The following is a 22687-nucleotide window of genomic DNA, read 5'->3' as shown; positions in this document are numbered from 1 at the left end:
GTTAATTTGTGCTTGTCGGTAATGCTGGGGCCACTGGGCGCTTCATATTTGCGTGAATCTGCACAGTACCGTTCACTGAGTCAGTTAACTGTGTGCTTTGAGTTTCATTCCATTTATATATCGAAATGAATTGGTTTTGTCTCAAAAGATTTCAACATGAGCGCAAATAGACTGAAACGGTGGACAGGCACTCCTCTTCTACAGTAGATTGCTTATATGCTATTTTCATACGGCGCGAAAATCGCGTGGTCACAGAAGGAACATATACATGCGTGAACACACCGGCGCTGTATGTGCATACTATGTTTCTTCTGTGATCGTTAGGCCTTTTTGCACTGTATGAAAATTGTTATAGTCATGAACCGCCTTTACCGAGCCCAACTAGAACTGCTTATGCTTTTGAAAAGGTTATATCAGTACATCACTTTAAGCTGCGCAGTGTAAGTTCACGGACATAATTAAGCACAAAATCAACAGCTTCACAATAGGAACCTCCCAAATTGAATACGCAATTATCCACAGACGGCGACATATTACTAGCGTTAAAATACAAAGGACAAAGAGCAGAAAGACACAGGAAACACAAGGACTCTTTGTCGTTTGTATTTTAACGCTAGTAATATTTCGCAGTCTGTGGGCCAAAAGCACCAACTAGCCCAACTTAATTCTTTAATCACGAAATTATCATAACGAGGAATCGTTCAGAGAGTTTCAAATATGTGCAGTAAAATAGAGAAATAACTTGCTTGTTCGACCGCTGCGCGATTTAGGTCATAATTTATGTACCGAACCAGTTAGTAAGGCATTTTTATTTTCGTGTTACGGAAAAAAAGAAGAAAAGTCGATAGTTATGCTCTCCACAGCATCACCCATTAAGCGTTCTTGTGCTGTCTCCGAAATCTTACCGAGGCAAAGAAGCTTAAGGGTATGTGTTATCGAAACTTTGTGTTCGCATTTTTTACGTAACAAACAGCAACCGCCGTTACCTGCTTGATAATTCGTGACACCATGTCCTCGTTGTATGTGTGGCGCATCGAAAGGAAGGTGAGAACATCCATGCCGCACAGCTTCTCCAGGCCGAGAACGACTACGTCGTCGTGCACGCTGGCCGTTTTCAGGCAAATAACTCGCTCGTGCCGAAGGCTCTTCAGGACCTCGTACTCTCGGTGGGCCGATGTCTCGGGGTCCGTGTTAATTAGGACGACCTTCAAAGCAAGGCCGCTGCTAAGTTTCTTGGATGTGCCGCTGACGACGGCTCCAAACCTTCCGCTGAAAGCAAAGAACAATGCAGACGACTTGTGTAACTGCGGTCGGTTGTTTAAAAGTCAAAAGGGCAGCAGTTAGAGAGAGGCTTCCTTAGTGTGCGAAGGACCTAGAAGCTTCAGAGTGGCGAGGGAACATTAAAAGAAGGAAGCGCTAGCAAAAACCAGAGTTGAATGTAGTGTCCAGCCTCACTGAAACGAAATGTTGCTCAACACACACTAGAACAGCACATTGTCAATGCTCCTTGCTGCAAACTGCACGATGCAGTGGTACCAAAGCATGATCTATGCTGTACTTGCTTTTACTTTTTTATTATACTGCGAATGCATATGTGATCAGGTGCCACTTTTTTTAAAGGCACAGTACTCGACAAGTTATATTTTTATGATGAACAAGCGAACATTGCTTTTTACTTGATCCCAACTCCTCCAGTCATTTTTCAGAGCTGTCTTAAACGGGTAATTGCTCATTGGCATCCCCCAAAGTGCAGCCATGCAGCTACAAAGGAAAGCTCACTCAGAAACTCAATTCTCAGAAACTTCGTCGCAGTTAAAGAAAAATTCGCCTTGGTCCAAATTTTTCTTTAACTGCGAAGTTTCTGATAAAGCTGTATAGCTTTCCTTTGTAGCTGTATGGCTGCGCTTGGGTACGAGGCAATGAATAATTACTCCCTTATTACAAATATACTCCACCTTGGGGGATTCTCCTAAAACATTTGACCAGAGCTGATTTAAGTTATTCTCTTTCATCGAGACCTTCCTCAAAAATTTCATTTTCGTTACTCACGAGAAGTAGAAGTCGTTTAAGCGAAGTTCTCCCGTTAGGAATAGTAAGAGTGCGTCGGGAGAGAAATAAGGTGCATAAAGCTGCGGGCAAGGGGACGGTCGTTACCCGTGCACAGTGTGCTCCTATGCAGAGGAGGCCCTTGGCCGACGACGGTAAAGCTTCCTGTACATATGCCTTCAGTTACGACTGAAGCAGCATGAACAGTGTGCATTTAATTCCTCCACATACCACCCGGCACGGGAAGAGCATATGAACAGCGCCGTATTGCTTACACAGCAAGTTCCGAGCTGAATGTGTACAAGTCGTTCAGCTGGCCCGACTCCAGCTGCACTGGTGAGGTTTCTTGGCCGTAGTCGAGGGGAACCCTGGTCTCCAGCTCGTACTCTCCTTCGAATATTTCTTCTTGGTGCTTGTGCTCTCGAGAAAGCTGGATCTTTTGTGCCGCTCCTGAAGAAGATGCAAGAGCATGCATCCTTAAACAGGACCATGATTGGCTGGCTCCGTTTAGAGCGGCTAGTATGCGCACATTGAAGACTACCCATCAGTTCATTCCGATTACTTCACGACATTCAGTGCCTCCAGATCCTTTGTTTTTTTATTCACAGTTGTTGAAAAGTAGAAAAGCTAGGTTGCAGAAAGTGACCCCACCTTCATCTGCGGTAGTGCAGGGGTCAGATGACAGGCTCGTCTCACTCCATCCGTATTTGTTCTTAGCGCTGACACGGAACATGTATGACGTCGCTGGCTTCAAGTCAGGAATCACCCAGAACTCTTGCGTTATTGAGTCGGAGACTTTCGTCCATTCTGCCCCTGAGAAATGAAGAGGAACAGTGTTGTTCTATTTGCGCATAAATGCTCCAGAGGGTCGGTTGCGCAGTGAGGCGCAGCAGCCCTGCGGAAGAAAAGGTTGCTTATCATTGGGTAAAGCATTTCAAAACGTGAAGTGCAAACAGCAAGGCGTGAAGTGAAGGGTAAGTCTTTTTTTCTTTATTTATAACGACGCTTTTACGAGTTGTGAATGAGAGTACTGCTTCATCCCGGCGCCAAGAATTGATACCACGCTTCCACGTTCACGTATAGACTTTTGCTATAGCGAATATCGATCAACTACTTTACTCCAGGCCTGGATAAGATTACGCGGGGAAGCGGCCGGAAAGTTTCGAGCCGACTAGCATATCGCTATGCTAAGGTATGCTAAGATATATGCTAACATATAAATATGCTAAGATATCACGACGACTTAAAACCACACGGCCTTAGCGATAGATCCGCACGTCTTGAATACGCAGTGGACGATGGCTATGTGAGCAATATACTGAAGATAATGCAGCCTTCTCTAATTCTCGCTGCGGCTATTTTGAGGTAAAACACGTTGGCTGCAGAAATACCATGCGCAGGAATCACCGAGAACTCTTCATTAAAGCGTCCTCAACGGCCCTTGTTACCAGCTTCTGCTGCTTTTAGCAGCAGCACACAACTGCTTAGGAGATCCGCGAAGATATGTTTCTCGGGGAGTTCTTTCGATCGCCTTACTCGTGGGTTCATTGCCTGTTTATTTTTAAAGATTCCGTAGTCATGAGCGCCAATCATAACATACTCATTGCTGTGGCTCAACACCGAAACCTTTCTAGAGGTGAGCACGAAATACAGGTGGAAAGTTGAATTCAACCACAGCGGCGTTACTTCCGAGGGCTCACGAATATACGCATGCGTGCGTCGAACAGGGAGCGCTCGCAGATGTTCATATAATACTGAAGCCTCCTGTTGTGGCGTTTTTGGGTCATACCAATAGTGAAGCTTTTCAACGCAAAACCGAATTGGCGCAAAGGAAAAAATAAAGCAAGCGCTTGCCTCTGTCATTGGAAATGACCGGAACGCGCATATTTTGAGGGGATGCGCATACGGTCAGACTGGATCGCTCAGCTAAAGTAATGAGTTCAGGCACCTTATTTAGCCGCTGCATGGTATCCACAGTGTTGGAGGTGATTTCTTTCGGGCATCATTTTGAAAATTATGTTGCTATGTGGCGTAGAATGAAGCAGTCTTTCATTTTTATTCTGAATTAGCTCGTAAGTTGCTCGTTTGAGACGGTTATTGATTTGTCAACAGCTAGAATTTCTAAAAAAAAAAAGACTAAGGTAAACTAAATTTACTCGCGTGTAGGGTCATCTTACTGTCTCTGTGAAATACCTCATGCTGTACATCTGCCGCCGCGGTGGCTGAGTGGTTATGGCTCTCGGCTGCTGGCCCGAAAGACGCGGGTTCGATCCCGGCCGCGGCGGTGGCATTTTCTGTCGGGCAGAGATCGCCGCTACCCCTAGCGTCGAGCAAGCAAACCACGCGCGGATGCTAGAAGAGGAGGAGGAGCGCCCATGTTTGCGCAGCGCCGCCAGACCAGAGAGGAGGCAGGAGAGGAGGCGCTAAGCCGATGCGGCAGCGTATACATGGTCCTTCCAACCGGGTCGGGCCAACATCGGGACGAGTCAACCCACCCCCTGCAGCCGCGCTGGCCCACACGACTCGACGATCACTTAGCTCGACCCCCTAGCGTATACATGAGCCCGACAACCTGTTTTCTGCCCGACAGCCGACTTAACCCGACTTCTGTCGGGCTCATGTAAACCCCCAGTATGATACTGCTAGCCGAGACCAAAGTCGTATTCAAATGATATATGTCCGTTTTGTGGCCACGCAGACTGAACCTTACTGGACTTTGTTAAAATGAGGTGAAGCACTCTTAAGGCTCTGCTGGCTCGTTGACCTTACCCAAGGTTTCCTTGTATTCCAGGCAGAAGCAGAAAATTCGCGAGTTGCCGTCGTACTTAGGACTGTACCACTGGACGTACGCTTGGTGGGATGAGCATTGTTTACAGATGGGCGGCTCAGGCCGGGACGGTTTCTCTGTGGACGAAACAAATTCAAGGCACGTTGTAGAACCGCGGTAAGAACACTAGGAATGAGCCTGCACAATGTGCTATTTGTTCGGCGTATGCGTTCAGAGACCAAAAACTTTCACCTCGCTCAAGGACCTATGGAACTACTTTTCGATTGCCCACGCTGACATTGCGAGGCAAGGTGCATGTTTTAAACAGTGAAGACCTACTATTCTTTAAAACTATTCTTTAAAAATGGTATTACGTAGTGTGCACACGCAAAGTTGTCGAAGAAAAAATAACTTCCCAAAGATATGCGCACGCTGAATGAGCGCTAGGCTCACAGGCTGCGGAAACTGCATACACGTATACAGCGATTTCAGCCACCTGACCAAGATGTAAAAGTTGCTTGTTGTCGAAAGTTTCATTTAGGCGATGAGTTGCTCCATAAGCGATATACTGCATAAATGACTTTGTTAGTTGTGGTGCGAATGAGTTTGAAACTCAAGGGGAGGACGCTTTTGATTGCAAATATACGAGGTATAAGAAAGAACACTGATTAGAACCGGAAAGTCGATCACAAGAAGTCTACTAACCACCAATCTTTAGCCTAGCGTGGCACAGGGCAACGCCATGGCTGTTCCTAGCGGCGCACTTGAACAGGCCAACGTCGTACGCTTTTCCAGGCTTCAGTCGAAGTTCAGACCTTCCATCAGGGTCTTGCGTGATCTAAGAAGATTGTGAAAAAAAAAATGATCAGGACACGTAATTACGAAATGAATAAGGCACAAGAGATAGGAGACAAAGTCTTTATGCTTGATAAATAAGCAGTTATGCCGCCCAATGTGATGCGAAGTCGCTGATTGAAGTTTTCAGCAACACGCTGTTGCATGTGAAAGCAGGATTTTATTTACAGCCTTGGGGTGACAAGTTTGCTATCTTTACTTTTTCAGTTCGTCTTGTTTTCTTTATCGCCTGAGATACAGGGTCTTCACCATGGGGCGAGTTGCTCTGTTCACTGGATGCTACTTGTTTTCGCTCGAAATATCGTGACCACGGACGCGAACTTCGACCACGTTCAAGATGGTCCGATGCAATGTACTACGCGAGTTGTTTGGAAAGGTATGTGTCACGGTAAAATAGCTCGCAGCCAGGAGCCGTGGATATCCCTGCAGACGAACGCTGAATGCCAGTCGTGCACACCGCTGTTACCGTGGCCAAGCTTCTTTCATTGGCACAGGCTCGTCATATGAACACTGCCCTTTTAAGTACATATGCAAGCCTACTTGGTTTGGTTTGGTTTAGAGGAGTTTAACGTCCCAAAGCAACTCAGGCTATGAGAGGCGCCGTCGTGAAGGGCTCCGGAAATTTCGACCACCTGGGGTTCTTTAACGTGCACTGACATTGCACAGTACACGGGCCTCTAGAATTTCGCCTCTATCGAAATTCGACCGCCGCGGCCGGGATCGAGCATGCCTACTTGCTGTACTGCCGTCACGACCACGTGACACACCATGTGACCGGTCATTTGACATAGAGAAAATCCCCACGCACGAGGAATATTATTTCGGAATGCGGTTGCTTCGTGATTTTCATGTGAATGTTATAGAAAAAAGATTAGCGCGCGACAAACGTCTGATGTAGCCTATAGGACCAGATAGAAGCAAGTACCCGGGATACTCACCTGAACCCTGCTGCTCTCAATTAGAATACTGTCGTTCCTAAACCAAGAATACTGCGGCGTTGGATTTCCGACTGCCAGGCACCTGAAGACCACCTCGTCATTTTCCTGGATAACGCAGTCCTCCATTTTCTCTCTGAAGAATGGCGCCATTCCTGCAAAAGATACAGGGGAGAAAGAAATGAATTCATGACAAATAGGCGGCCGTTTCCATTCGTGCGGCTTTTTCAGAAGTCTATTACTGCAAAGAAAGCAGTATCACAAAATGTACGTTTTTACTATTTATTTCTACGTTTTTCCTGAGTATATGCGCATTACTATGTACTTTTTCAGTCGGCATACATCGTTCGTACAATATTTTGGCGGCCGTCGTTTCAGTTCAGTGTTGCAGTTCGTCTATTACTCAGTTTAAAGCCCCACTTAAACTTGTGGCAAATTGTGTTCCGTTATTGGGGTCCAAACACATTTAGTACCATTTGAGTGCAAGTTTTGAGAGGTAGATTAAGACCTGCCATGGCCGTGTGGCATGCATTTGAGTCACGTTTCCGTAAGAGTGAGTGCTTCGATATAGGGGGCGTGGCCACAGGCTTCGAGGAAAAGTCGACCGAGGGCAGGAGACCCACCGATGCTTTTCTCCCTGGACGTCTTGTCCTTCCAGGCTTCGTGCTTAAGGTGCTCCATCTGATGGTGAGCGTAGCCCAGGCTGCCCACTTCTCGCTGCAACCTCAGCGGTAAGGTCCGCGTGCCAAGGCCTTTCTTCTCGTCGTCGATCTCTTCGTCCATGACGTCGACGAACTTCCTGCGCTCTCGGACGACGACTTGCGGGTACACGTTCCTTGTACCGCGCTCGTTGATCTGCACGCATCAGACGGAAATGTAAGCTTTTATCTTAATACGTTTCACACAGTTATTGTAAAAATGTCTGCAGTATGACTGTGCATTCTGCGACGTAAAAGATAATTCGCACAGATACAGCGACATTGCACTCGATCTCAGATTACCAGCGCTTGGCCCAGTGGGAGTTTCTTCACCGGACATGAATTTCCTTTTTTTTCCTTCCTCTAGGGTCCGGAAAAATTGCCGGAGCATTAAAGGTAATGAGTCTGCCCACACTGCTACACATTCAGTGCTCAGTTTTGGAGCAGAGGCGCCGCAATGGTTGGTTTCTTGCTGCAGCTTAATCTGTTCTCATAAACGGGTTGCTTATTGTGAAGCAAAATCTTGGTGTTCGGGGGTTTGTGGAATTTTGCTTCTGTCGACACGAATGACGCCAGAAATAGAGGTCAGAGATTCCGGTCTCCACTACTGAGAGCCTTAGTCGCGCAAATACGGTGGAAAATCTGAGAAACTTGCACGCGGGTCAGTGTTACACAAGAAAGATGACATTGAACGTGACATTGGAACTGCAGTTTTGTGAGAAAGAAGGGCGAAGGGAACCTAAAGAGTTGTAAATCTAGCCCAGCTTGTTTTGAAAGTGCATGTCCAATGCTGGTATAAAATAGCACCTAATGGGAAGAATGTAAAACCAGTATTCTTGAAGATTATGCGACATATCCACACTTGCCTATTTCTGCAACATTTGCTGCTATTTGCCAAAGAACTCAAGCATATCGTTTCTCAACGCAGGATTTTGCATCACTAAGCTGTCGCGATAGCTATAAAAACGGTAACAGCAAAAAAGAGAGATAATCACTGCTTTTTGGTGAGAAAAGACTGACGAATAGCCTGAACAAAATAGAAAATCTCGCAAGTAAAAGCCAAAGAAAAGGTAAGGTCTGAACACATTTTTTAACATGAAGTACAAGCTGTTTGATTTAAAGCGCACTCAAAAAAGTACGAACCTGTTTAACTTAAGAAAAATAAAAACTTACGTCGAATCCACCCCAGTGCCTTTCGCGGAGACTGGCAGCGAGACTTGGGCTTCGGGATGCGCCGACCCTCAGGTACTGGCGAATTCTCAGCGGGAAGTCGACGTCTCGGAGCTGAAGCAGGTACGTATCGGGTCCGCTCTGGTAGCTGCGTGATTAACAAGCAATGTTTAATAGAAGTGTAGAACAGCGCGTAAAAGGGTGACGTGTATAAAGCAAAGTGCATATAATCAAGCAATTGTGGTCAAGTGCTTTTGTGACAGCTGCTCCAGCAGTCCGAGCTGCCGCTGGAGGGGCATTTGAAATTGTTGAGACTGGCATGCTACCACTGAGGATTAGCGTCAAAGTTCTGACTCTGTAGAGTACGGCAATGCCTGCATATTCGTACCCAAGGCCGAAAGACTATCAAAAAAAATTAAGGACGCACCTGCTCTCGGAAGAGATGTCCATGCGGTCGTTGGGACCTTTTCCGGGTCCTTCGATGGGCGCAGACTTGACTTTCGAACGGGAGATCTCTCGGTCGGGACTCATTGGTGGCGTGTAAACCTCATCAGGCGGATATATCATCTTGCTCGGGTGCGTAAAGCATGACTCCATCGGCCTCCTTCTGTACGTGTTCCGGCAGGATGCATTGGCGTACTGCAGTAAGCAAGGAAGCACACTGTTGTAACTCGATGACCTCGCTGATGAACGTCAGTCGGGGTAGCCAGAAAATTTATCCTTAGAAAAAAGGCGGTGACAACACGCGCAGAGCCATACAGCTATGCAGCAGCAGAATAGAGACCTTGTGGGTGCAGGACGAAAGAAGAAAAAGTGGATGTGAAAAATACGCGCGAAACATAGACATAAATCATTAGGCACATTTTTAATTAGGCATTATTTTGTAACTCAGCGTCACCACACACATCAAGAAATATCTCAACTGTACACCAGAAAGCGCAGCTCACCCAATTTCTCCAGTGCCTCTGGTACTCTTTCAGCCTGTCAATGTTGGACAGGCCCTCACCCCTGTCTGGACGCTCCGTTATCTGTGAAAATGACAATTGTTAAGTTAACCACCAGATGTCTTAATATGCTTATGCTAGTTCTTCTCTATCTCCTTAAGGTTTGAGAATGTCAGTGACAATTTGCGCATACACATGCACCCACCTTAAGCCATGGGTGCTCAAGGGCTGTCTTCACGTCCATTCTTTCACTGCAATAAAATAAAGAAAAATGAAATGCTTTTCTTGGGATATACTTATTGCACTAACGCCACTAACAGAACCTCATAGCATATGCACGACGAATCGATAGTCTAACACAGCTTTCTGAAATCACAAGACAAGACACCGAAGTTCAGTGTCCTGGATTGTCTGAGTTAATGGCACTCCTGCGTTGATGTTTCTGATAAAAACAGAGCCAGAAATGTTGTACTAAACATACCTTGGTTCAAATACTAACAACTTGGAAATGAAGTCGCGTGCCTCGTCAGAAACCTTAGCAAAGCCATCGTGTAGGAAGTTAATTTTGCCATCCTGAACATTCCTCAGAGTTTCTCGGTCGTTGAGTCCAAGGAATGGCGAAATTCCGCTCAGCCTGGAATAAAAGGCAAAAAATATCAAGATCTGAAAATCAAACCGCTTTCCAGGACTCTGTCATGTGTGGCATTTTTAATGAATTCATCATAATGTTCACCCTTGAGGAAGAGAAAGGTTGCTTTGCAGTTTACTGAGACATGAGCATGACGACAAAACAATAATGCGACCTTACGCAGGTCTATAGAGATACAATAACAATGCGCAGGCGGCTTAAATGACAGACTTCAACAGCTAGAGCCATGTTATGTAAAATGGCTACACACAATGACCTGCGTAGGGAGTAGACGTCCCTTGTGATGGCTAAGGGCGCCACAGAATTCATAATTCAGTTTACTTCGGCTAAAGCTTTTGGCAGGTTGAGAATAAACACACCCTGCATCTATGTCATATATTAACAGCATGAAATCTTAATGCAAGCATCTCTGAAAACTAAGCAAAATTCAGACGGGTGTAAGAGCACACAGACAAAAGGCTAAACCAAAAAAGCCCAACAGTCTGCACTGCTCATAACGCAAACGTCTGCGCTCCGTGAGAGTTCGCAAGCAGCATCTATTAATGCTCATCTTATTTACGGCAAGTTTGGCTGCCGCCATATTCAACGCAGTGTTTCAGCCGCCGCGGTGGATGAGTGGTTACGGCGCTCGGCTGCTGGCCCGAAAGACGCGGGTTTGATCCCGGCCGCGGCGCGTCAGTCGAATTTCGATGGAGGCGAAATTCTTGAGGCTCGTGTACTGTGCGATGTCAGTGCACGTTAAAGAACCCCAGGTGGTCGAAATTACCGGAGCTCTTCACTACGGCGTCTCTCATAGCCTGAGTCGCTTTGGGACGTTAAACCCCCATAAACTAAACCAAACTAATCAACGCAGTGTGCAATGAAACATTGCTCCGACGCTTTGATGTTTGAGGGTTGGTTAGCCTCTATTGTTTTGTGCACATAACAAAACCGTCTGGGAAAGCAGCCTTGGCGAATTATTCACCAGAAAGCCGAATTGGGTTGTCTTTGAGCCGATATTTAAAGGGACACCGAGGATAAAAAGAACGTGTCTTGAATCGATAGATTACCGCGTTCTTACGAGAACTACACAAGTCACCATAACTGAAAGATTGCGCAAGTAAACTGCGGTGCGTCGACAGAGTTTTCTAACCGCAGATCTCGGAGGCTGGGCAACATCGCTATCCCCTTCAAAACAATGACCACGGAGTCCGTTTCGGTGTGGACATCTTGAGTTCGAATCATATGGCAGGAAAATTGTTAAATGCAGTTTTCTCAGCAATAAATGCGTTTTTTTTTGCTGCCAGACAAACAAGGACATAAACAGAAATAGCGCTAGAATAGATTACTGTTAGGAATAAAAATTGAACGGCGTTGTATTGGTGCCCCTTTTAACTAGCATGGAAGTTGTTTGGCTGCCTCTGCTGCTGCGCCAGCACTTTGGACATGATATCTTTGTTATCAAACCATACCTTTTTTTGAGTATTCTGCACTGTAAGCCAAGGAATAGGACTGGCTAACTTGCAAACAGTGCTTTGTTTTGCCTTTTTATCAGTACATCAAATGGGGACATTCATATTCACGGTCTTTTAAACAGGGCACGCCTACAGGGAGGCACTGAATAGAACTTGCTGGTACTCACAGAATGTATGAGATGACTCCAACGCTCCTGGAAACGAAAAACAAACAAACAAACGGTGTTGGGCAAACGCGAGCAGGAAACGATGGCGCATAAATATTTCACAGTGTTTATATTGGGGACGATAGCATACCACATATCAGAAGCAAGGCTGGCTGGCTTCTTGTTGGCTATCTCAGGAGCTACGAACTCGGGATGTCCGTATTCTTGAATGACTACTTTTCCTCTTGGAAGCCTCGTGGAGAGCGAAAAGTCGCCAATCTTGATGTCGTCGCTGTTCTCGCGAGCGACGAGAGCATCGCCGAGCTAAAATGCAAAAAATGAGAATGCAAGCTTACTACCAAGCACCGTATTCATTAATAATTCACGGCACGCCAATAAAAGCAGGAAATGGCCACCTGAGGTTTCCTGCAGCGCTAAGAACTTATAATTTATTTCTTAAGGCTCTTGCCAGGAAGTTGCATCACAAATGAAATGCGAGAAAAACTGGCGCTCAGTAAAATGTAAGACCTGAATACTCTGTTTTATTTAGAGTTACATTTGACAAAGTAAGCACTGTGATGCTTAAACACATGTTACGGATTAGATGACAGCAAACAAGCGTAATGAATTTTGCTGAGCGTCAAAATTTCAACTGGACACTTTCCATGGGCCACGGAAACAAGACATCCTTAAATCGCAATAGTACTCGCACTGCGATGCTGCCAAAAAACCAAGGAAACTGGTCACTTCGCGGATTCTAATGTAATACAAGAAAAGTGTCCGGGGTTCAACGTGGCTTGAACCTATTTACACTAGCGAAAGCTCTCTTAAGCATGGTCTCCAATGGCTCAAATCAAATGTCAAGGCCAAGGGTCAAGGTCAGGTACCTAATGGTTATAGTCATCACGTGGTCTTACTACCATAGCTGGGGCCACACTACAACGCAGTTAAGTTCGGTTTGACCTTGTGAGGCATTGAAGGTCACTGTCTCATCTACATCGAAATGGGAAGTTGTAACGCCATAAGTAGAGCTCTCGCTCTAAAAACTGCATGGGTTTAAGCTTTACTCGCTTGGGCACGGCAACAGCGCCATGTGCGGCCGACAGATGCGCATGGGACATGTTCACGCTGGTTGCGCGTTCAGAAACAGCGGCATTCCTCTATTCTGCACTACGAACATTAAAAACTCCCTTTCATAAGGTTATGCCGGTCTTACAGCACGTGCTAATAAAAATGGGGCTACTTACAGTGAGACCAAGGTGTGCAATGTTTTGGGCATGCATATAGTTCAGGCCTTCCAGGATCTGCTTTATGTAGTTTGCGATTTGATGTTCCGACACCCTGTCTTGGCTAATGATGCTGTCCAAAAGCGGGCCACCACCGCAGCTGTAAACCAATGTCAAGGGAAAGTCTATGCTAAACACACGAGTAAACAATGAATTTGCGTGCGGGATTGTAGAAAGGAGGAAAGTGAATTGAGATAATTGTATTTCAGGTTGGGTGCAAAGCAGGAAGAATTGTAGCTGCAGCCCCACATATGCTGTAATAACTAGGGGCAGTCTGAACATTACCCGCCTAAAACTCCCGATCTTAAACTTACCCGCCGCGGTGGCTCAGTGGTTAGGACACTCGGCTACTGATCCGGAGTTCCCGGGTTCGAACCTGACCGCGGCGGCTGCGTTTTTATAGAGGCAAAACGGTAAGGCGCCCGTGTGCTGTGCGATGTCAGTGCACGTTAAAGATCCCCAGGTGGTCGAAATTATTCCGGAGCCCTCCACTACTGCACCTCTTTCTTCCTTTATTCTTTCACTCCCTCATTTATCCCTTCCCTTACGGCACGGTTCAGGTGTCCTTCAATATATGAGACAGATACTGCGCCATTTACTTTCCCCCAAAACCAATTATTATTATTATTATTAAACTTACGAGATTTCGAATAACGTGCCGCTGTTAGCATCTTATAAAAGACGCTCTTACAAATGCGCGTCTGTTACTGCTTTCCATTAGGCTGGCAATTTCGATGCTAAGCGGTCTGGTAGACGCAGGCGTCGGTGCCTATTTTCGACTTGTGAAGTGAGCTGAAAATAGTGGCTTCACCAATGAAAGATGAAATGCGCCTCGGTAATTCCGTATTGCGGAAAATGGCAGCGAACTAGGGTAAATCTTTCCTAACGATGCAAAAGCGTTCTAAGTTCATGCGACCTTAAGGCCTTTATAACGCGCCTGCGACTCAGGGCAATAAAGATTATTTCGCTTCATGTCGGCCTTGAAAATATCAGTAATGCATCTTAGCCGCTAGAATAGTGGGTGCATTTGAGCCACATATGTTCCCTCTTTCCTAATTAGAGAACGGGCTATTTCGCAGCGTCTTCAGTACTGTACTGAGCTACAGACACTGGCGTGAACCTGAAGCTGGCGAAGTCGTAAGCAAGGTAGAGAGAGTGACACTGGATGCTCCGTACGGGTGGACTGTTTGTAAACAACGTGACGTCAAGGGGCTTCCCCTGTTAGGTATTAATTCCCATTTTGGTCTCTCCCCACGCTTTGCAATGCTGTTCAATGTCGTAGCCGAAAACTCCCTCAGTTAGACTCAACATTCCCTATTTCAGGTCATTTTCCCGGCAACAGCTTGAAAACTTTATCAAGTAAAAAAAAGTGAGGCAATTTCTACTCTTGAAAGTCCCTGAAACTCTTAAAAATTCCATTTTCGCCAAATTTAACGCTCATTTCACGAATGGAAATTCCTCTAATGGAACAACACTGACGTCCTTGCGTAGTCTAAGTGCGCGCTTTATCATCCGCTAAGCAGGTTTCCAGCCGGGAAGTTGATACCACTGCGTTTCTTCTCGCGAGGATAGCAGCTGCCGCAGCTGTTGGACCCCGCTATCTACGCCCGAGTATTTCACCTGCCACGCCGTTCTACGTGCGTTGGTGACGTGGGCCTGGAGAGGTCTATCGGTTCTTTCTCACTGAACTAGAATGAGAAGGCAACTGATAAACACGGTGATATGACCTTCGTCGTGGACGCCGATCACGCTCGGAGCAAGCACGTAGCTTTTGCAATCAAACCTGCCTGGTAGCTTCACCGCAACCTGTATGTTTTAGTGGCGGTGTATCCTTTACAGGAGGGTGAGGTAGAAGGAGATTTTTTTGGTGGGCTAGTTGGTTCATTGTAGCGAAGTAATAATACTGCGCGATGAAGACGGGGAGGATGCGTGATTTGCGCGCCCGTGTGTCTTTACATAGGTCTCGTTTCGCCCACGTTTTTATCACTAAGTTTTGTTACTTGCAGCGAGGAAGAAGAAGGCCCGGAAAAATACCAAGGTCAAAAAAGTTTGCCCTTGCAGATAAAGTAATCTAGTATTCTGGGAAAACGTAGAGCTATGCCACTCGCTGTTCGGATGAGAGTAAATATGAATAGCCTATTCCGCTGAACGCTAAAAGCACACAGGAAGGCAACTCTGTTCATCTACAAAATCTGGCGACAAGAGTTTATGCAAAGCCTGGTGTCTTTTTTCCCTGCGATCTGAACTTGTCGTAAGCTTAGGAGTGATGAGTATTTCCAATAAATAACGAAAATGCACGCTTAACTTTCATGCTTCGCATGACGGGGGCTAATATACACGGCAGCCTTCTCGCCAATAGAGCAAATAAAGAAAGTAGCAATAAAACTTCTACAAGTTTAGCACCTCACTTCATGACGTTTCCTTCACATAGCATTGTCTAAAATAAACTGAGCAGCGCAAAGGATACAAATCAGTGATCAGTGACATGGAATTCTTTGTTTCAAATGCGTCCCAGAGCCGAAGAAGTCGAGGGTGGCAAAGCTGGTTCATCATATCCAGCTCAGATTTCATCCAGTCCTTGAATTGACCTCTTCCGTGCATGGTTTTAGCGCCAAAACTTCTGCCTGTTGAACGCTCCACGGCATGATACGTTACACCTTGTGTACCCCTGTGAAAAAATAAATGAGTTTTAACTGAGCTTAAAATTAAATCGCGAGGGTCCACAAACAATGACAGCAAAATAAGCCGTCGCATACCTTCCAAGTTCATCACCAAGATTGTAGTAGTCCTCGAGATGCGTTGATTTAGGCCTGATAATCTTTGGTTGGCGATACGTCCTCCAGTCGAACTCGGATTCGGATTCTGGAGAGAAATCAAAAGATTGCATTTTCCCTCAATAACACGAGGAAGTTTTAGGAAGACACCCAACGCATACATGACAAGGCTTCACCATAGCCGTAGCACGTTTAATGTCAGTCGCACTGATACAATAATACGCTTTTGCCATATTAAATGGGAAAAACACAAATATTCTTCGAAAGAGTTCAGCAACGCGCGCACTCGCTAATAGGCCGCCAACGATTGGAGACCCAGTGGGTCAGAACACATGCAACTGATCCAAATGGGACTTTGGAAATTGTTGCTGTAGCAATAAGAGGAAGCGTTTTGATGCATTGACCTTGTTCATCTGTGGCACCGTGTTGTCTCCGAAGTTGATGTTAAATATTGTGTCGCCAGAGCAGCTGTTTCTTTTCGTTTATTGCAGAGCTTTTATGGCTGGTCTAGACTGACCGAACTCTGCACTTTGATTCTGTGCCTTGCGAATGTTCCGAACAGGTTATGCTTTCTTCCACAGTTGTGGATATGTAAAGAACAGATATGCTTGCCCTGTGACTGCAGTTATGATTACCGCTCAGTCTGTTATTGTTCTTATTCAGCAAGACAAAAGTATATTGCGCTTGGGGGTAAGACGGTAAGTTGGAAATCGAGAAAGAAGGTTGTCCGGAACGGTACTCTCCCTGTGTGTGTGGCGTTCAAACTTTGCGGGAACGAGGAAGGGGCAATGCGGGCGGCGTCTATAAATGCAGTCCGAAGTCTTGGAAGGACAAGGGGCCAGCCGGGCGAAAAACGTGGAGGTCATTCGTTTCGGTCTTTTATTTAAATGGCCTAATTACTTTTTAAAAATAATGTTTTCCTCCTGTTATAGGGTGTTGTCAGGCTACACCTCCTGCAGAGCTATCGCTAATCACTGCGGCCGCAGATGGCGAGTCGCATAACGCGTGGTTCTCGCAGTACCGCGCACGCGATGAATTCATGTATGAAGAAAAAAAAAGTGATCAAGGCTTCTGTATGGAAGCCGAAACGTCTTCGTTTTAAACAACAACCTTTTGGTCGGCGTTCCTTTTTTCTTCATACATGAATCTTCTACCCGACCAGACGAGTTTTCGTCAGACTTTAGATTTCATCACGCGATGAATGTGGGCATCTTACCTTCGATGCTCAGCATAGCCGAGCAGGAGGCCGTGCCAGCAATGTTGGAAGCGGAGCAAGAGTAGAGGCCAGCATCGGCTGCTATGGAGCCGTTCAGCGCCAGAGTGCAGACGTCAGGCGCCTCCCAGATGATGTTCACGCGGGAGGTGTTGCAGATGGGTTGCCAGTCCTTGAACCATTTTATCTTTGGGTAAGGCTTACCGATGACGCGGCACTGAAGCTCGCCACCACGACGGAGCATAATAGTTGTTGGCTCCAGTCGTTTCGTGAATACTGGCTCCTCTGTAATATAGGTCAAGTTGATTCATGCTTGTCAAGATGTGAGCGTCAGGCGTGACTCGCATGTGTCTTTTACGCGTTACTGTGAAAGAATGAAGTTCTTACAGAAACGCAAGACAAAGACACATTATGTACTCACTTTTCAGAAAGGGCTCTGATGAGATGTGATTTGAAACAGCGACTGAATACATATCCCTCAAGCAGATGGTGTCCGCACACGGAAGCTAGTGCAGTAACTAGAAACGGGAAAATTTTTTCGCAAGAGCGGAGCTTACAGCTGCCAATATTACATTCCGAGCAGCTCCTCTTGCGGGTCAGAAAGCCTACAAGTTTTCTTACTGGGCAAGAAATGAACTGACCCTTTATCATTTTCCTGGCTTCATTCGACACCCTCGGTGTTAAGGTAAATTACAGTGGTATATATGGGAGCATGTGCTAACGTCGGTGCACAAATCTGCACATAAGAGCATTTGCTCAGAAAAAAAAAAGAGAGCGCGGAATGAAATTTGCACGCTACAATTCTTGCAGAACCACTTCATTCCCAAGGATTGCGGTTGTAGTCTTCGATTATGAGGAGTGCCCGCGCGGTTGACCGTTCCGAATGAATAGTTCAACCAGTACTGCTTATAGACGCGAACTGAGGTAGCGCAGGTGCGCTTGCTCTTACCTGCGAGTTCGAGGTATATGGTTTTTGTGGCTTGTCCGTGCTCATTGACTGCAGTGCAGGTGTAAGCGCCGACGTTATCCTCTGTCATGCGAGAGATAAACAGCGTAACCTGGCCGTTGCGGTCCTGCATACTGTTGTATCGTCCTCCCATTTCCACCTAGAACAGCAGAACAACACACATATCGACATACGCTGAGACAAACGCCAACGTCTAGTAAGCGACAAGAGCGGGTTTGTTTGGGTATCGCATTATGATAAATTACACCTAATATACGATGAGACGAAGCTTTTAGTCGCATGCCTAATCACCGGTGCTGCTGAGCAAAAACATTTATTCACTTATGACACAGGAAATTGACTTCTAGATAATGCACACTGATCCGCGAAATATCTGACCGGAATAAGAAAAGACAAATTTTTTTGAAGCCAGAGTTCAGTTCAGCCCAAAAGAAGAAAAAAAAACTCACCTTGGTTCCCTTGAATGTCCAGGTGATATCGGGCTGCGGGTTGCCATACACCCAAAACTCAATGCTGACAGGATGACCACGTATTCCATACATGACGTCCTCTTCATGGCGGACGAATACAGGTGCCTCACCTGGAGAAAAAGAGCAAAGCATGGTGACGAAATATTTGATTACCCTCCTTTTTTACAAATAGATACATATAGAAAAACCCGGGTGTTGAAAAGAGGAACGCAAGTACATTAACATCAGGACATTTAAAACAGTATCGGTGGCAGCAGCCTGATTAGACTGCTGCAAGGAAATCCTTGAAAAATAAACACACGGAAAATTTCCGTGAATGATGGAACTGCGGGCCACACCGGGTGACAGAATTCTGTGCAGTGTATAGTCAGCTCGCGTCCATGTAAGAGCAGACAGGCATACTGTCAGCTAACAGGTAGTCTACATTAACCGACAAATGTGGCTCAGCGGCTATGGCGTTTGGATGTTCACTGCGAGATAGCACGTGTTACCAGAACGCGGCTGCCGCATAATGGAGACATTTAGCATAGGGTATACCGCCTGGTGTCACCGCTTACGCGGCCGCCAACTGTTAATGCGCACGCGCAGATGGTGCAGAGCACCGGCACTTGGCCCATCGGCTCCACCTGCGCGTGCTCATTGGCGGCGGGCGGCCGCTGTAAGTGGTGGCGATAGACGATATACGCTATGCTAAAATTCTCTAATGCCTTGAGGTGGGATGGAGTGTGTTGGGGTGAAAACACATTAAAGAATTTTAACAAGCAAAACTCAAGGTTTCGGTGTATGTTAAAGAACCATGAATGAAAAAAAAAAACAATCTCCCCATACGGTGTCCCTCCTTACCTCAGTGAATGCAGCTTTGGAACGTGAAAACTGCAATTCAAGGTACTCTTGATCACGCGTGTATTCATCAGTCATGCTGAGCGGACAAAACTGCGAACTGGAGCCGTATTATATAATCTGTCCATTTTTCATTGTTCATTTCGCGTCCATTTGGTGCTCTGTCAATGGCGACATTGGTTGCCATTGGCTGCGATATGCAGTCAATGTTGAGGTGCATCGCAGCGCCCTGTGAACTGTAGGTGACCGGACCTGACCACTGGATGAAATTGGCTGCGATATGCAGCCACTCGTGAAGTCTAGTCGCCATGCCATCCAATGGCCGGGTAGCTTCCCACAGGCGCTTGAAAGCAGCGGGTATATATCTGAGTGACCAATGACATAGGACCAAATGGACGCGAAATGTGCAGTGGAAAATAGACAGTTTACAGAATACGGCCCCTGATGTGTCGCTACTGAAGACCCGGAGGAAAAACTCTGACGAAGGCTCCGCAGCGCTTCGCACTTTATCGCCGGGAATGAAGGCTAGAAACGTACGTATAGCGACTTTCACGTTTACCCAGTAGTGGTGTTCGCTCTGTGCAGCTCACTTAAACACTGCTAAAGGCAGTGCATCTCGTGGCTTTGACAGCAGCCGATATAAATTTGGACAAAGGAGCAAATACCAAGCCTGTTGATCACCTGGAGTTGCTTCTTTTAGAGAGTGTAGAAATTCGGCCTTCGGCGTGTAGTAAAAAAAACATGACAAAAGTAGCAACAACAACAAAAAAAAGTTTGCACAGTGAGATACGCCTTGTATACATCACACTGCTGCTACATATTCGAGAATTATCCGTAGACTATCCTCGAACATGATTAGAAGGAATTAACTAAAGTACTACAAACGAAAATCCACCTTCTTGTTAAAAGATTGTTAGAAGCATCGAGACAGCAATGCATTGACTAATCGAGCAACATGGAAGGAATAAGGGTGATGATTTCGACACAAGACAAACAGAATAAAAAAAATATTTCTGAGTACCCTTTCCGCTACGAGAGCGAGAAGCCGCTAATTATCCTAAGAGTGATATGGGTTAATCATACAAAAGGAAAGAACATTACCTGGCTTATCTAGCGGAGGGTGAGGAATATCGAAGTCTTTCGGCTTGAATTCTTTGGGGACGGGCGGAGATCCTCCAAGACGGCTCCTGTGAGCAGTCACGTAGGGCGAGGGGTCGCTGAGTCCATGCTTGTTGCCGACACGCACACGGAAGCGGTAGTCCTTGAAAGGTTCGAGGCCCCGGACATCTAGCTGCGTGTCCTTGACACCTGTCGCAAGATAGTTGCGTTAAGAACGCACGTGTGGCCTCGGAAAATCAACGTATGTCTCACTAAGTGCACCATTTTTTTCGAGTTTGATTCGTCGAAGCGGGTTTGAAACGCCAGCAGCTCTGCGTTGAAATGTCCGCATTTAAAAAGTTTATTTCTTGATAAATGTATTTGTCGCATATTATGCGAATAGCTTGACTGGTCCCGGTGCCGTACAAAAGCGGCTTTTGGCGACAAAGGTGTATACACCTAGACTGCAATGCAACACAGTGCACTTCGATATAAGCCGGAACTGCAAACACATCCACAGAAAAAAAAAACAATGCAAACGACGAAAAATGAATGAAATTGAGAAGGAACGATATGGCTGCACAGGCAAAAAAAAAAGCTGAAAATGTGACATCAGTATCTATTGAAAGCAGACAACAGCGAAAGTCGTTTAGGGTGTTTATATAAATGTGGGTGTCACTGCTTTGTGCAAGCCTGTTTAACATAGCGGACAACGCGTACTTTAACATTTATACATTAATATTAAACGTAAGAAAATAGTCTTTAGCAACTCATGCACTATCGCACGTCCAATCGAGGCGGGTTCGAAGCCTTAAGTGACTTGGCTTGATTTGCGCAGCTAAAATTGGTCTTCTGGAGCAAGGAGCTATGTTGCAGGCACAATTAAGCATTAGATTCTTTGTTGTAGTGTTTCGGTGAAACCGGTATCATGCCAGGCGTCAGCACTGCCGTTTGTGAATACTGATTAAATATTTATCCGGATGAAAAAACAAAAAATAGGAATAGATGAAGAAAACAGAAGATATGCAGTAGCATCAAGGGAAATCCTGGATGCTGAAGGTTTCTGCTGATTTGTGTTTCGTGGTTATTAATTGCAGGACACAAAGGGCATGAAAAGAACAAAAAAAAGCATTGCCGTTGGATCTGTTTTAGTGTTTTCATAGCGACTGCCAAGAACGAATAATTAGCCTTATGATGACAACGGTGAAAAGGGCGCGTGTTTAAGCGCGCGTCTCCATTAGGCTTTCCCACCGAGTGCTTATATGGGTAAGAATTAGGTAAGAAGAAGAAATGCGGAATCCGACAATGACTGGAGTGCCATCTCATTGTGACATAGACATCAACAAAACGAGCGTGTGTTATAACAGTAACTAAATCACCCGAAACGTTACACGTCTTAAAGCTGACAGAACTGGTTCCAAACCCCGTGCCATTCACAGAAAACTATTATATGTTCCTACGACCGCTGTAGGAAAGTTGAATGACTGTGACAAAGATGGTATGGTACGTTTTTTTTTTCAGATATTGTGCCGATAATAATTATATGTTGCGATTATTTTGCGAATTACGTGATCAGATTAAACAACCTTGTTCAACCAAGAATTAGATGGCAAACTTTGAACTTGCCTGCATCCAGCGGCTCTAATTGTTTACTAGCAGCCGATCACCCCATCAAAAGAAATGCTGTCCGCACAGCTTTTCGTTCAACCTTCCATTTATGCTAGGGAGTGTGCGCCTTGTCTCTGCTACCACCCGAGTACAACTCAAAGCCCTTCGACCACAAATGCCATGCTCGGATCTTTCGTCGAGCGCAGCGCGAGGCACTCACAGAGCGCGCCAATGCTCACCGGACTTGTAGGGCGACCAGTTTCCGTCGGGCAGTGGCGCCATCTCGACCGTGTAGGTGACCGGGATGCGGGACCTGGTGGGCAGCGAGGGCTTCCAGCCCAGCGTGAGGTCGCGGTCCGTCATGCGTCGGATGTAGGGCTTGTCGGTGAGCGGGTCCGGCACGCCTGCGTAGTATGGCTCGGGCTCAAGGTCAGGCCGCGTGATGCGGTCGTACGGCCTATCCAGGTCGTCGTAACGAGGGTGGGGTGGGTGGCGAGACTTTGGGTCGTAATCGGGCCGGTCAAAGTCCCGACCCGGGAGGGGCGACGTGGGCGGCAGCTCATGCGAGTAGGGCCCGCTGTAGGGCTCGCGCCGGCGCTCGTCTCGCGGCGGCGGCGCCCTATAGCCGTTCACTTCAGGGTACTGGCGTGGGGAGGGTGATCTACCGCGCCGCACGTCTGCAACATACAGAGAACACATGCACGGTGCAGGGGTTCTGCTCACACTGTGCAGGAGCGACGCATGCATCAATGCCACTACTAATAGCG

At 46.3% G+C, this 22687-nt stretch overlaps 1 protein-coding gene across 7 annotated transcripts in view; it reads right to left on the bottom strand.

Moving 5' to 3' along the window:
* Obsc (Obscurin) overlaps positions 1-22687 on the bottom strand; it is a 153097-nt gene that overhangs the window by 5316 nt on the left and 125094 nt on the right. For 6 of the 7 annotated variants that reach the window (XM_077646463.1, XM_077646468.1, XM_077646464.1 and 3 more), the window contains 22 exons: positions 22160-22597; positions 20316-20522; positions 18354-18484; positions 17887-18043; positions 16941-17222; positions 15707-15812; positions 15418-15618; positions 12912-13050; positions 11816-11988; positions 11686-11712; positions 9897-10049; positions 9621-9666; positions 9419-9499; positions 8899-9110; positions 8475-8619; positions 7227-7458; positions 6607-6758; positions 5519-5651; positions 4816-4950; positions 2698-2859; positions 2322-2496; positions 987-1269 (listed from right to left, as the gene is read on the bottom strand). In XM_077646463.1, the coding sequence (XP_077502589.1) occupies positions 987-1269; positions 2322-2496; positions 2698-2859; positions 4816-4950; positions 5519-5651; positions 6607-6758; positions 7227-7458; positions 8475-8619; positions 8899-9110; positions 9419-9499; positions 9621-9666; positions 9897-10049; positions 11686-11712; positions 11816-11988; positions 12912-13050; positions 15418-15618; positions 15707-15812; positions 16941-17222; positions 17887-18043; positions 18354-18484; positions 20316-20522; positions 22160-22597 (3770 nt within the window). The remainder of the gene's footprint in view (positions 1-986; positions 1270-2321; positions 2497-2697; positions 2860-4815; positions 4951-5518; positions 5652-6606; positions 6759-7226; positions 7459-8474; positions 8620-8898; positions 9111-9418; positions 9500-9620; positions 9667-9896; positions 10050-11685; positions 11713-11815; positions 11989-12911; positions 13051-15417; positions 15619-15706; positions 15813-16940; positions 17223-17886; positions 18044-18353; positions 18485-20315; positions 20523-22159; positions 22598-22687) is intronic. The other variant, XM_077646467.1, reaches the window with a different exon arrangement.

This window comes from Amblyomma americanum, chromosome 1, assembly GCF_052857255.1.
Source record: "Amblyomma americanum isolate KBUSLIRL-KWMA chromosome 1, ASM5285725v1, whole genome shotgun sequence".
In the NCBI taxonomy this organism is placed as follows: domain Eukaryota; kingdom Metazoa; phylum Arthropoda; class Arachnida; order Ixodida; family Ixodidae; genus Amblyomma; species Amblyomma americanum.
Note: the sequence above shows the minus strand (reverse complement) of the source record. Positions and strands in the feature narration are given on the sequence as shown.